Below are 15,258 nucleotides of genomic sequence, written 5' to 3'. Positions count from 1 at the left end.
TCTTTGGGTGCAGGACTGCAGCTGAGCTCTGCTGGTTCCTCACAGGCAGTCACCCCTTGAGGCAGGTAGAGCTGGGCAGCAGGACAGGTCTCCTGCTGCAGGCAGGTACAACGTGGGGCTCCTACAAGTGTGGACCCTGTACAACTGGGTTTTCTCAGCAACTGATGTAGTTGCTTACCTTCCTTTCCCCTATTACCACTGTTTTGTTTTGGTTTTTTTTGACAGAACCTCACAGGACTTCTCTTTGCAGATGCCTGGAGTGAAGTTGTTGCGACTTAAAGCTCTGACAGGAGAAATTTTTGCATGAAATAATGGGACAGTTCTCTAATTAATCTACATTCTGACCCTTTCTGTCCACATCTGGACAAAGGTTAATTCCTTTGTCAGTGTTCCCTGCAGCATTGAGATTACCTCTGCACAGGCTTCCTCCATGTAATGGCCCCTGCATTGTGCATCAGCTCCTCCCTCGTGTCTCAGACTCCCTACAGACCCGTCTGCCAAAGAGCCCTGCTTCCCTGGGGATGATACTTGTGATCCAGGCTCATGGTCCCAACCCCTGGGAGAAATCAAACAAGTGGCTTTCCTTACTGAGCTCTTTGACAATCTGTCAATTAACTTTCCTCCTTACAAATCATCTCCAGCTCCTCCACACATTCCTCTACTGTGTTGGCAGAAGAGGACACACTCCTTCCCCATCTGTCCCATGAACTTTCTGGGAAGGTTCACACATCTTCTTGTTCCCTCAGGATGAGCTGTGTGGGACAGAAGTTAGTTCAGAATGATGCAATAGTTTTTGACTCTGGGGAGCTCACTGGAGATCCCTTCATCCTTGGACTGAGCTGTGCCCACTTACTGCCAAGAGACACACATGGGGATTTTTGAACTGCTATCTCCCATCAGAAAGCTCCATGCATGTACTGCTATTACTTCTCAAACAGGGAGAAGTAGCTGCTTATCTCTGGCCGCGGGGACTGTGGAGTCAGCTGGACATTGGTTACTTTCAGCTTTGTAAACATTAGGCTGGGTTAGCTGGGGATCTGTGTTCCTCTTGGGCACTCAGGCTACAACTGTCTGGTGTGGGCCCCACATGGATCCTTTCATATCATTTCCTGTCTTGCTGCTCACCAAGCTATTGCTGAAGAAGTGTGTGTGCATGGTGGTGTGTGTAGAGTTATTTGCATTTGAAGATCTGGTCTGACTAAGGAGTCAGCAGGAGGTAAGGATTGGTGAGTGAATGAGTAGTATGTGAATTTGAAGAAGTCATCAACCTGGCCTCTTTCTCTAGAAATATGCTTTTCCTGTAGCCAGAAACAGTAATTTCTTACAAGAGAAATGTTTTCATTTATTTATTGATTGCCCAGGAGATTCTGGAACCCTTCACCTGTGGTTGCTATTATGGGCTCTGGAACAGTGTGGGAACAAAAGATAGTTCAGAGCTGGGATTATTTCCCTTATCACAGGGAAATACCTGCCTTTGTAATCCTTCTTACTCCAGTTTGTAGGCACCATGATGGAAGCAGACAAAAGCAGAGATTGTACGACTGGGAATGGAGGGTGGAGGTATAAAATGGACCGGCCAAAACTCAGTCACACAAATGCTGGTCAGGCCAGCCTGATGCTTCTCCTGTTGGCTGCACTCTGTCAGGGGGCTCTGTGGGAATGGGAATGTCCTGTATGCCTTTAAGGTGGGGTCCTGCAGCCTCTGGGAAAGCAAGTTGCCCATCCATGCTGCAATCTCCTGGTTTAGCATGTCAGGGGAGAGACTGTGTTTCTTTGTGTCTGGCATGGCAGTGCCCTCCTTGTGATGGGTCCCCTAGGCTGCTGCTTTAATCAGCCTAGTAAAAAAGAATAATTTTAGCATGCTGCGGTGATTTTCCTCCCATCAAAGTTTGCTTTCATTACAGTCTTTGATAGCTGCGAGTTTTCTTCCTCCCTAGAGGGTGTGACAGAGTTCTAAGAGACACCTTACAGTCTGTTTTATGCTGTGTGAAACTTCTGTTTTGTTGGTGATGCACTAGCCTGAGTTCAGAAAAACAGCCCCGATGTTTTTTTATTGGCTTAAAGCAGTAGGACACGTGTTTCTCTTACACACTCACATGCACATGCAAGTTGGTCCCTCTTGCCATCCAGACTGGAGAGATGAGTTGGCTGGTGCACAGAAACAGGTGAACAGTGTGTAATCTACCCACAGACCCAGCTTCTAGCTGTCCTCATGGCTGAGATGTGAGCGAGATACACTGCTCTGGCCTCCTCAGCTGAGCTGACCAAGTTCCCAAATGGCTTTAAGTAGAGCTCAAGAACAAGGTTCATCTGCACGTGTTTTGAGCTAGAACTATCTGTGGATTGCAGCCCTGTAGAAGGTGGCAGTGCATGACTGCACGTATTCATGAACCAGGTGCACTCCTGCTCTTAAATGGTTTTGGTGTGACCATTAGCCTCTGGTCAGTGTGCTTCTCAGGATCATAGAAATACACAGTCACACTTGGGAGCCAAGAAATAACACTAGGCAAGCTACTGCTTGATATATCCAGAGAGGAGGAGGCTTCCTTCCATTTAACCTACCTTTGCATCTTTTTCGTTACTGCTTATTCAGTTCCTAGTTTATAGTTCTGTGCTCCTTCTCATCTGCTGGTTCTAGGGGTTTTAAGCAGTCTTGATAATTGACAGTCTAAATTTTACTCCTCATAAAATCCCAGAGAGCATTGATTATGACTTGAGTTAAGCAAGTGGCATATAAAATCTCAGAGGCTTGCAGCCGTGGGGGAATGATATGATGAATGTATTTCTTGTGAGCAGCAAAAGCTTTGGAGTGTTCTGCCAGCTCTGTTCTGGGCATCAAATGTAACTAGTAACTTGCAGCCACTAACAACATTTTATTTGGGACATTTGCCCAAAACTCTGAAAGCTAATAATTTGCTTGGTGAAGTGGGTGTGAGGTGTGCTGAGAGGCATCTCTGCTCATTAATTACTTTTCTCTCTCTGTCAGGACCAGGAAGTGTAAAGGCATCCACAGAGCTGAAAAAGATACTTCTTAGGAACTAAATGACAGTTTGTGGATAAAAAGCACATCACATAGATTTTATTGGAAACTGTTTCTTGACTGTGTTCCAGCACCACTGTTACATTTTCCCTTTCCATTTTGCTTTTATCTAACCTCCTACTTAATCTCTGATCACTGACTATTTCATGCACTTAATCCAGAGTAGAGAAAAAGAACAACTTCCTCAGATTTAGTTCTTGTGTCTTTGGCATTAATAGGAGATATTAATGTTTGAAAACAATAAAATATCTTTTCAATTATGTTTTCTGCATGATAGTAAAATAAAATCAGATCAACCTTCTGATGTTCTCCCAATCCAATGACTGCTTCCATCTGAAAGACTGTGAGAAATATTCCTTTTCCTGTCTCTTCAGTTCCAGAAACCAAATGACTTCTCACCCCCTTTCCGCTTCGGGACGGTTCCCAATGGCAGCACGGAAAGGAACATCCGCAACAACTACCCTGAAATGCACAGCTACATGGTGAAGTTCAATCAGAGGGGTGTGGACGATGCTTTGTTCTCGCTGAAGACTGGGTGAGGCTTTCTTGCATGCTTACTCACCACAGAAATCTGCCTTTTTGAATGCTTGTCTGGAAAATTTAAGTTTTAGGGTTTGAAAAATGAGCCTGGATTGTCATTCCATGGTTAAAAGTATAGCAAGACCACAGTTGCACAGGAGGGTGACTCTGTGGTTCTTTTTACCAGGTTTTTATATTGATATCTGTTTAAAAGTTTCTTGATTTGCTGTGTTTATAAGAATTAAAAAAACGAAAAGGAGGATCTACTGTATCCCTGCGTACATAATCCATGTGTGTGTTGGTCCCCAAGACCTTGCTTCATTAAGATGTTTCATGCTGATGGGTTTTTATGCATACAGAAGAAAAGCTCACAGGTCTCTGTGGACAAAGTTTTTTTCAGAGCATTTATATTGTCATCTGGAAATTCCTTTGTTTTCCCTCCTTCTGTATGTAAAAGATTATGTTAATCAGGAAGCTGTCAGACTAATCCCACCCCAGTGTATCGCCAGCTAATACAGTATAATGGAAGGTAGGTTTGAAGCAAATAGTTTGGAAGTAGCCCACTCTCTGGAATATTTTAGTATCAAGGGCTAAACAAAACATTATTTGAATAACATGGAAGTATAAAAATGTAAGCATTTCCTTAGGTAATTTTGGAGACATGGGAAAAGTCGTTAGCAAAAAGCATGCTTGAATAGCTCATCCCATTTTAATAACAGGGAATCTGCAAAGGACCTAACTCAAAATGACATTTTGCAAGCCTTTGTCCTTTGTAATTAAAGACCTGCTCTCAGAACTGACCATTTTGGTTGTCAGAGCCCAGCAACAGTGAATAAAAAACATTTTTGCTTACACTCATGTTGTACTCTTAGGAGAAAGTTCATTTCAAAGCACACATTAAGATGTTTAGCCAATTTAATCACTAGATTGACTGAATATTCCTAAACCTTTTTGCCAGGTTCAGAGGCCTGCAGCCCATTGCAAATGGCTGTACCATAGTTGGATGTCATCCTGGGAAGGTACATTTGCCAGGATAGTCATCATTCAGGAAATAAATATGCACTGTCCTGGAAATGTATGGATGAGAGAGAGGTCATCTCTTGTGATAGATGTCAGCCTGGCTTCATGTTCACCCTTGGGCAGACTTGCTCACAGAGAAGCACTTGAACTGAGATAATCACCGTACTGTAAATATATGTGCAGGAGGTGTATTGTAAACTTAGTATGTGAGAGATAATGTGCAACTGGAAGATCTTAGGTCATTTATTAGAAAATGTTTCATTTCATATCTAGTGGGAGGATTTACTCATCAGCTGTCTTTGGGTTTGTGGAAGATGCAGCCTCCTGACACTGTCCCCCACATCCAAATCAATTTGTTGCAGTGTGAAAAGGCTCTCACCAGGCCATTGTGCTCTCTACACAGTCCATAATGGGGATTTCTCACAGACCCAGCTTTCTCTGTGTTGAAACAGAATTTTTGTTGTTATTTTCAACTGAAAATTCTTTAACAAAGACCAATTCAACAGGGTAAACTATAAAGCTGCTCTCGTGGCCAGTTGACATTGGTAAAGATTTGGTAATACTTTTCATAGTAACTGAGGGGTTAAACATAATGTCCTGACTGTATTTGATTTGAAAAAAAATTGTTTTTCTCAGCTAAGTCATGCCAGTACTTGAATTGGAGAAAATATTTTCCTTACTTCAATCCCTACTTTGCTATCTAATATTGATATATTTTATAAGGCATTTTAGATTCTTTTGAGATGAAAGGCAGTAGAGAAATATAAGCTATTCTTAAGGATATAGATCCCCTTGACTCCCTCTTCATTCATCTTTATCTTGCAGTATGTGTGTATTCCAAATTTCCTTAAGATCAGAAATGATGATTAGCACATAGTCAGAAAGAAATAGATGATTCTCATTTATAATCCAGATTCACCTGTGAAACAGCTTTAGGCTTAGATTTTAATCTAAGTATGGTGAAAGTAAAGATGACACCTGAAGGATGGGATACCATCCAGAGGGACCTGGACAGGCTCAGGAAGTGGGCACATGAAGATTTAATGAGGTTTAACAAGACCCAGAGCAAGGTGCTGCACCTGGGTTGGGGCAACCCCTGGTATCAACGCCAGCTGGGGGTTGAAGGGATTAAGGGCAGCCTTGCCAAGAAGGATTTGGGAGTGCAGATGGACAAGAGCTTGGACACAACCCAGCAGTGGCACTCACAGCACAGAAAGCCAGTTGTATCCTGGGCTGCATCCAAAGGAGCGTGGGCAGCAGGATGAAGGAGGGGATTCTGCCCCTTTGCTCTGCACTGGTGAGACACCACCTGCAGTGCTGCATCCAGCTCTGGGGTCCCCAGCACAGGAAGGACATGGACCTGCTGGAGCGAGTCCAGAGTAGGCCACCAAAATGATTAAAAGGATAGAGCACATCTCCACAAGGAAAGGCTGAGAGAATTGGGATTGTTCAGAAGACTTTAGGGTGACCATCCTGAAGGGAACCTACAAGAGAGCTGGAGAGAAACTTTTAATTAATACGTGTAGTGATAAGACAAGGGGGGATGGTTTCAATCTGAAAGATTAGATATTAGGAAAAAAAATCTTTTGCATGATGGTGGTGAGGCACTTTACTGTGAGGTGATGAAGTTGTAGATGTCCCATCTCTAGGAGTGTTTGAGGCCAGGCTGGATAGGGCTCTGAGCAACCTCATCTAGTGGAAGGTGTTCCTGCCCATGTCATGGGGGTTGGTACTAAGGGGTCTTTAAGAGCCCTTCCAACCCAAAGCTTTCTATGATTCTACATGGCATATTGCAGTCCATCTTAAAGAGGATATTTTCTTCCTTAGCTCACTAAAACCACCTTTGATTTCATGCAGGTGTTATGTTTTCTGTACTATGCCCTCTTGTTTCTTGCCTCTGTGCAGGAAGTTGGATGCTTTCATTTATGATGCAGCAGTGCTAAACTACATGGCTGGCAGAGATGAAGGCTGCAAGCTGGTGACAATTGGGAGTGGGAAAGTGTTTGCCTCCACTGGCTATGGCATTGCCATCCAGAAGGACTCAGGCTGGAAGCGCCAGGTTGATCTTGCAATTCTACAGCTTTTTGGAGATGGTAAGTGACAAGAAAGAGAAGTGCTGGAATTTTCCTAAGAAATACCGAGTTTTGCATGTAAGAAATGGAATTTTCGAGCTCTGGTGCTTCAGATGTGAGTTGAGAACATGGAATTATTAATGGGGTTTTTTTAGAGGCAACACACCAAAAATGCGAGAATGTCACTCTTTCTTGTTATTGATGCAGGGTAGTGGTATCATCAAAAGCCTTTAGTACCAAAAGCACTAAAATTTTCATAGAACAAGATCAGATTGGTGTTTGAAAAATATCTTATGTGAAAAATATCTTGTAAAAACAAGAACTCTGGTGTGAATTTTTCACTAGCTTTGAGGTTTTGCCATGACCAAACCCACTAATCATACTGGACTGTCTGTGGTTATTCTATACTTTATAGCTCTAGCCAGGATCAATTAATGCAGACTTCACTGAATTGATAAATATTTCTGGATGAAAGAGCTAAATCAGACTTTCCAAAACCTAAAAATAGCCCAAAAAAAATTTTTAAAAAACTAAGAAAAACTTGAGACTCAGAACCCTATTTTGGAATGAGTTTTTAATTAGAACATTATAGTTACATAGTTCACTTCTTAATTTACAGAGAAAATGCTGGTATTAACAAAAACTGTTCATAAGAAAATAAATTCCTTTTTCACAAGTATTTTCCTGTCTTTCTATTTCACATTACATTTTCCTGTGTCCTTTTTTTATGAATAAATAAAATTCACCAGTTATTTTATTTATAAGTATTCTTTTTCTCCCCTGAAATCTGAAAATAACATACAGTACTATAAATATGGAAAGAACATAACTTGGACATACTTCAGAAAATTGGCCACCTGACAGATAGATTGTTCTGTTTCTTAAAAAGCCTAGTATGTATTATTTCAGAGAAGGACATAAGTTCTCCACAAAGCTTCAAAGACTCTGTTATGGCACTACTTAAATGTATGGATTTTTCCCCCTGACACTGGATCGGAGATGGAAAACGTGAAAAACGAACTTTTCTAAAAACATGAAACAATTTGTCATCCTGCAAAATTAGTTTGTTCTGAATGTCCCAATATTCGTGCATGCGTGTGAGTGTTTACCTCTCTCTCACCCCTCATGAAAGCTCCATAATGGTAGTAAGTGGTGTATGAAATTAGAGTACATAACATTTGCTCATAGCTGATACAAATTAGTAAAATTTTTGATTGGTCAAAGCCCTTGTAAGTGTTGAATTTGGACAAAATTGAAGGGAAGAAAAACAAGTAAAAATACTCAAATATTTTTTGGAACATTGCACTTGGTTTTAATGAGCTATGGATATGATGGAAAAAAAATTGATTGAAAACAATCAATATTTTGATTCTGAGTTGGAAACATACAATGTTTTCATCTAGAAGTGATTAATTTTTGTCTACCCCTATCAGTCACTAATTTTTCCCTTCATTGACTTAATAAAAGTGGAAGTTTGTGAAGCCAGGTCTTCAGTCACGTGGTGGACAACTGTTTCAGGATCTCAGTGTAAACATCAATGCAAGCATCATAGCTGTGTCCTGTGGTACAGCTTGTTATGGCTAATATCAACTTTGGAAAAATCCTGTTTGCTTTCCTGTGACAAATGGCACTTGCCCACATCAGAAGGGCAGTCAGGATGTTTTATGGATGTTGGAGATGTGGAAAAAGAACGTGAAGACTGGAAATTACGTTAGATCTTGCTTTCAGTATGCCCTAGTTTGAGCTCTTCAGCCATTGCAGGACTATCTAACCTGTTTCTTTCCTCCTGTCTGTCATTCTAGGGGAGATGGAGGAGCTGGAAGCTCTCTGGCTCACTGGCATTTGTCACAATGAGAAGAACGAGGTTATGAGCAGCCAGCTGGATATAGATAACATGGCAGGTGTCTTCTACATGTTGGGAGCAGCCATGGCCCTCAGTCTCATCACCTTCATCTGTGAGCATCTCTTCTACTGGCAATTCCGCCACTGCTTCATGGGTGTCTGCTCTGGCAAGCCTGGTGTGGTCTTCTCCATCAGCAGGGTGAGTGCCAGCAACTGTCAGGGACAAACAGAGGCTTTATTTACGCAGTCCTAGGTGCTGGAGATGGGAATATCCACCAAGACTGTCTAATACACAGGTGGCAGTCTGCACAGTGTCATCTTTGCACTGTTAACATTGCAAAAACATGTTAGTTCTTTTCTGTGACATCTCTGGTCTCTGCTGGATTATGGTAAAGGAAATGGAAATTTCACATGGAGATGAAAACACAGGAAAAGACAAGTTAACTGTTACTGTTTGCTCCTCCAAAGTGAGTTGTGAGTTGTAATCAAGTAATGATGGATGGCATGATTAGAAATTCAGGAGTTTTACATTGTCCTCTAAATTACGGCTCTTCAGCTGACCTTTTGTTAACTAGAAGTGTGCCTTCATTGACAGTCAGAAGTCCTTAACTGAAAGCCATGCCCTGAACTATGCAGAAATCTTTTTACAGAGGATGACCACATAAACTTAGCAATTGCTTTATGCAAATCTGCCTTAGGGTACAACATTTACATTTAAAACAGATTCTAGCCATTTCTGAGTCATCTTCTACTATTAGTGTTGCTAGCAGTATCCCATTTGGAGCTTTATTTTCCTTCTTTCAAGCCACTGGTCCATTCTCCTGATCTATTCTGAAGTGAGGTCAAACCTTGGCATTTTTTAGCTCAGCATCTGATGTAGCAGAAGTTACTTTGATTGTACAAGGAGTATATAATTGCTGCATAACATATTGAAGAGAAATGACAAAGCCTTTAGAATGCAAGGGCACAGCCTCTCTTCTATATTGTTAGTTTCTAATGTGGTTTAGTCTGGTGATGAGATGGGGCATTGTGTTTGGTGACCCTAAGCTAAGAATAAATTATTTTATTCTGTGGTTATCTGTTAGACCTGGGCCAGGTTGGTGAAAGGTCTGAAAAGTGTTCATCATCTGCTAGCTGCTGAGAAATCATGATAACATGATGTGATGGTGTCCATTTCACAATTGACATTAATCATCAGGCACCACTTGGAAGGTCAGGGAATAAAGGAGCCCCTTTCGTTCTGTTCCTAGGAGTAGCCCTTGCAAACAGTCATGGGTGAAATGAGCTTGTGGAGAATGTGGAGAAATTGGGCCTTTCTTTTATCTGATTTGAGGTTGAATAGAGGACTTCTGCTTTCAGGGGTGTCAATTTAGAGCCTGTTATCACTGTTAAATTTAACAGAATGCAATTAAGAATTCTATTGTACCTCAGTCAACCACATGCAAAATATCTAAATACCTGTCCTAGAGTTCTGGTCTTTCTCTGTTTCCTTCTCTAATCTGTACTGGTGATAAAGGTAACTAAGTTTATGACAAATGAAGCTGTTCCCTTTTAAGATAGCTCCTGTCTTGTTGATTCACTGATGCCCAGATGATTTTCAGGGGCCAAAACAGACTTTTGTCCTCTCATCCCCACAGAATCATTTGTCTTGATTCTTTTACTCCCAAGGATATTATTGTCCCCACTTACAATTCTGTGTTATACCCACTAGATTTGACTAGCTCTCACAGATGCAAGCAGGCATTCCTCCATCCTGGTGATACAACTTGAAACAAAGCAGAGGAAGAGGAATGGAGGGAAAAGAAAAATGTGAGGGCCAAGAAACAGGGTCAGAACAGCAAGGATTGGTACAGCAGATCTGATTTCATTTGATTTGATTGTGCTTCATGATGGAAGGCTGATAGGCCCTACTTTTCTACAGGAACAGACTCTTGGTGCACAGGGTGCTTGCCAGTTTAGGTCCCCCTGGGTGTATTCTTTGCAGGACTGCTCACCTCCTTTCTTTGTCTCATTTCAGGGTATCTACAGCTGCATCCATGGCGTGGCCATTGAAGAACGCCAGTCAGCAATGAACTCCCCCACAGCAACTATGAACAACACCCATTCCAACATCCTCCGCCTGCTTCGGACAGCCAAGAACATGGCCAACCTGTCAGGGGTCAACGGCTCACCACAGAGTGCCCTGGACTTTATCCGCCGCGAGTCATCCGTCTACGACATCTCTGAGCACCGCCGCAGCTTCACCCACTCAGACTGCAAATCCTACAACAACCCCCCCTGCGAGGAGAACCTCTTTAGTGACTACATTAGTGAGGTGGAAAGGACCTTTGGCAATCTCCAGCTGAAGGACAGCAATGTGTATCAGGACCACTACCACCACCACCACCGCCCCCATAGCATTGGCAGCACCAGCTCCATCGACGGGCTCTATGACTGTGACAACCCGCCCTTCAACGCCCAGTCGCGCTCCATCGGGAAGAAGCCCCTGGACCTGGGCTTACCCCCTGCCAAGCACAGCCAGCTGGGTGACCTTTACGGCAAGTTCTCCTTCAAGAGTGACCGCTACGGGGGCAGTGGGACCCACGACGACCTGATCCGCTCAGACGTCTCTGACATTTCCACTCACACGGTCACCTATGGCAACATTGAGGGCAATGCAGCCAAGAGGCGGAAGCAGCAGTACAAGGACAGCCTGAAGAAGCGCCCAGCCTCCGCCAAGTCCCGGAGGGAATTTGATGAGATAGAGCTGGCCTACCGCCGGCGCCCGCCCCGCTCACCTGACCACAAGCGCTACTTCAGGGACAAGGAAGGGCTACGGGACTTCTACCTTGACCAGTTTCGGACCAAGGAGAACTCACCGCACTGGGAGCACGTGGACCTGACGGATATCTACAAAGAACGGGGAGATGACTTTAAGCGTGACACGGGAGGAGGAGGGGGTGGATCCTGCACTAACAGGGCCCATCACAAGCACGGCTCAGGCGAGTTTGGTGGAAGCAATGAGCACAAGCATAGCGTTGTGAGCGGGGTCCCAGCGCCGTGGGAGAAGAACCTGACCAATCTAGACTGGGAAGACCGGAGCGGGGCTAATTTCTGCCGCAGTTGCCCTTCTAAACTGCACAACTACACGCCATCAACAGTGGGGCAGAACTCCACCCGCCAGGCCTGCATCCGCTGTGAGGCTTGCAAGAAAGCGGGCAACCTGTACGACATCAGTGAGGACAACTCCCTCCAAGAGCTGGACCAGCCGCCTGCCCCTGTGCCCGTGGCCACCAGTGCCACCTCCTCCTCCAAATATCCTCAGAGCCCTTCCAATTCTGCCTCTAAGGTGCAGAAGAAGAACCGCAACAAACTCCGCCGGCAGCACTCCTACGACACCTTTGTGGACCTGCAGAAGGATGACTCGGCCCTGGCCCCCCGCAGCGTCAGCCTCAAGGACAAAGGCCGCTTTTTGGAGGGGAGCCCCTACGCCCACATGTTTGAGATGCCAGCCAGTGAGACCACCTTTGCCAACAACAAGTCCTCAGTGCCCGCCACCAGCTACCACCACCACAACAACCCCGGCAGCAGTGGGGGCTACATGCTCAGCAAGTCGCTCTACCCCGACCGGGTCACCCAAAACCCTTTCATCCCCACTTTTGGGGATGACCAATGCTTGCTCCACGGCAGCAAATCTTATTTCTTCAGGCAGCCTGTGGTGGCAGGAGGGCCCAAAGCCAGGCCAGACTTCCGAGCCATTGTCACCACCAACAAGCCGGTGGTCTCAGCCCTTCATGGGGCTGTGCCAGCCCGTTTCCAGAAGGACATCTGTATAGGGAACCAGTCCAACCCCTGTGTGCCTAACAACAAAAACCCCAGGGCTTTCAATGGCTCCAGCAACGGGCATGTTTATGAGAAACTCTCCAGTATTGAGTCTGACGTTTGAGTGAGAGGGGAACAGCGCGGGGAGGGACTGGGGATGTATGTGGAGCATGGGAGGGTGGGGTGGGATCAATCCCATCAGCTACTCTCCTGAGTCGTCCTTAGTTTGTGGGATACTGGAGTTGTGAGTAGTGCAGCACTGGTGACAAGTGCCACCTCTTTGGTTTCCCCTCCTCCTCCTTTCCCAAGCCTCCCGTTTTATCTCTTTTTCCATGTTCTCGCTCCTCCCATTCTCCTCCATTCCTGGCCATTGCACTTTACAGTGATGTCGGAGTTGGATATCCTTGCTCATGGTTTCAGGAAGCAGAGAAAAAGGCAGGGAAGGGGTGGGCTGAGGAGAAGCAGCAGTGACTTTAGTGTTCACTTCTGCTGGCTCTCAGCAGGGAAAGGCATGTGCGCACCGCACACGTCTGTGTGTGTGTGTGTGACAGGAGGAGGCAGCAGCAGCAGTGTAATGGACATGCAGGAAAATGTGCTTGCTCAGGCAACTGTTCCTAAAACTGCCTAGAAAAGAGTAGTGTTTGACGTGGAGAAAGTGAAGGGAGAATAACACTAACTTGATGATGCACTTACATGTTAGGTATATTGAGGTTCTTGTTACATTATTTTGTGAAGACTATGGGGGTTTAGGGCTGAAATATATATATATATATATATATTTGCGTATATGCTGAGAAATTTTACGCTAAAATTTTGAATTGTCTGCTGGGGGGTGTGGAGGGAGGGAGGGAAGATTTGTCTGCAGGTCAGGCTAGTGGTTTCACTATGGCTATTACAGCCATTGAATCTATGGCGGACCAGTGGGAGAGAGAGAAAAGAAGTGGAGTAGGAGTTTGAGCCTCTCTGACTCCAGGGTTGGTTTCCCAAACTTAGACAAAAGATGCTGGTTTGCACAGAAATAAGAAGGATTTGAGGAAAGAGGAACAGGGTTGGTTCATTAGCTGCTCACTGCTCACTAGTTCTGACATTCTTCAAGGGTGGGAGCAGTATATAGTATGGGTTTGCCTATCTGCAAGTATATACAATAACTTTATACTTGAAATGTCTATGAAGGAAGCAAAATAAACCCAGTATCCTTTGAGGTGTCTGGAGAATAAACACAGTAGAACAGAGCTTAAGAGTAGGGAAAGGTGGGGAGTTTTTTCACTGTCACTTCAGGGGACACCAAACCCATTTTGGGATGTCCTTTCAGCAAGGACGGGAGAGAAAGAAGGAGCTTAATCCTTCTGCTCTCTTCTACACTTGGCCAGCAGGTTGGAAGAAAAAGAATAGGGTGCCCTCTGCCAACGGTGGAAAGGAAAAAAGAAATGCCATAGAAGGGTGAGTCTGGTGGTGCTGGTGGTGCTGGTGGACTGTTTCAATGCCTCCTTGCACATGTGAAAATGGGAGGAGGGTGTATGCACCCGTGGGAAATACATGTGTATATTTACTATTGAATGTACAGAGGAAGTACACAGCTTGTCTTCCTGGGAAGGGATGTGCTTGAATAAATGCCAGAGAGCACAGAAACTTGTGCTGAAGACTGAAGATGTACAAAGCTGAGATGTGCGTGTACGTGTGTGTGTGCCTCTGTGTGAAAGAGAGAGATACTAGCACAGGTGTAAAGCTGGAATAGCCTAGGGTTTCCCATCCCTGCAGTTGTAGTGACAGCTTTCCTGGTGCACTTAGTATCAATAAGAGTGTTTTTTCTTTTCATTGTATCATTTTAGATGCAAGCTAAACTAAAGGAAAAGGAGCAATGGTAGGAATGAGAAGCTGAACACACCTTTCATATGTCATCTATCTCCAGAGGTGGGGGTGTGGACCGACCTCTCCCATCCTGAGAGATATGGCAAAGTCTCTATGGCTTTTTCTGGGTCTGTCCCAGTGTCTCAATCACCATGGCTCACCAGGTGAAGGGTTGAGAGAGTCCTGTGCTGAGGGCATGGGGACACTGCTGAGGGTTGACTCTGAAGGGAGATGGCAGCCCTGTCTTTATGAGCCACATTTCTTGAGCTGCAAGCCACCTCTCTCACATTCCTCACCACACCATGGTTGATTTTATCTTATCGTTCTCTTTTTAAGCCAACAGAAGGCCTTTTATTTATTTACCTATTTATTTTATTTATTTTTTAAGCTGAGGCAGGGGGGAGGGTGGGATTTTCCTGTAAAGTCAAAGTATGTGAGGAGAGGGTGGGCAGGGTTGGTGAGGGGAATATTTTCTTATATTTCACAGAGGAAATTAAGGAGAAAAGAGGGGAAGAGTCTTTGTGATGCCACCCCCTAGTCTTTGGGGTAAGGGCACTTCTTACTCTTTCCCTCTTCTCTCATTACAAGAACAAACAGGAAAAGAGTAAAAAAAGAAACCAAACAAATTAACAGAGCGATCTGCAATCCAGAACACACGGCAGCTTGTCAGAACACCTCTGATAGCGGCCACCAAGAAGGCGTTCCTTTCTTTTGTAAATATTTCTTTTTTATTGCGTTTTTGTATAAATTGGTGTTTCTCTTCTCGTGAATATTCAGGTCGTGGGGTGGGAGGGAGGGGAAGTTTGTTTCCGTTCTGTTTGTTTTCTATGACTTTTCAGGCTGCATTTTTGGAAGCGGTTTACGCAGGTCGAGGCCGTATGAATGAGGAAAAAAAAAGAGAGAGAGAGAGAGAGAGAGAGAGAAACCCATGTGTGTTGTGTTCCCCTGAGGCCCCTTGTATTGCCCTGTCACCTTTATCTTCATGAATGGAAGACGCCGGAACGTCACTTCAAGCCTTGCCAGCAGGGTTTCATGTTTTGATGGGAGCACCCCCAATTCCTTTTTGCATATAAACTCTCTGTACCAGCATCTCTCTGTGGAATTTGGGCCTCAAGG

The 15,258-nt window shown here is 44.4% G+C and overlaps 1 protein-coding gene across 4 annotated transcripts in view; it reads left to right on the top strand.

The window, feature by feature from the left end:
• GRIN2B (glutamate ionotropic receptor NMDA type subunit 2B) overlaps positions 1 to 14,920 on the top strand; it is a 207,382-nt gene extending 192,462 nt beyond the window's left edge. For all 4 annotated transcript variants that reach the window (XM_054277109.1, XM_054277118.1, XM_054277126.1 and 1 more), the window contains 4 exons: positions 3,415 to 3,575; positions 6,485 to 6,672; positions 8,454 to 8,692; positions 10,511 to 14,920. In XM_054277109.1, coding sequence (XP_054133084.1) covers positions 3,415 to 3,575; positions 6,485 to 6,672; positions 8,454 to 8,692; positions 10,511 to 12,418 — 2,496 coding nt within the window. In that variant the 3' untranslated portion in view covers positions 12,419 to 14,920. The remainder of the gene's footprint in view (positions 1 to 3,414; positions 3,576 to 6,484; positions 6,673 to 8,453; positions 8,693 to 10,510) is intronic.
• The last annotated feature ends 338 nt before the right edge of the window (positions 14,921 to 15,258 follow it).

Source organism: Melozone crissalis, unplaced genomic scaffold, assembly GCF_028551555.1.
Source record: "Melozone crissalis strain CALT ecotype California unplaced genomic scaffold, PUWL_Pcris_2 ptg000004l_1, whole genome shotgun sequence".
In the NCBI taxonomy this organism is placed as follows: domain Eukaryota; kingdom Metazoa; phylum Chordata; class Aves; order Passeriformes; family Passerellidae; genus Melozone; species Melozone crissalis.
This window is presented reverse-complemented; position numbering and strand designations above follow the sequence as displayed.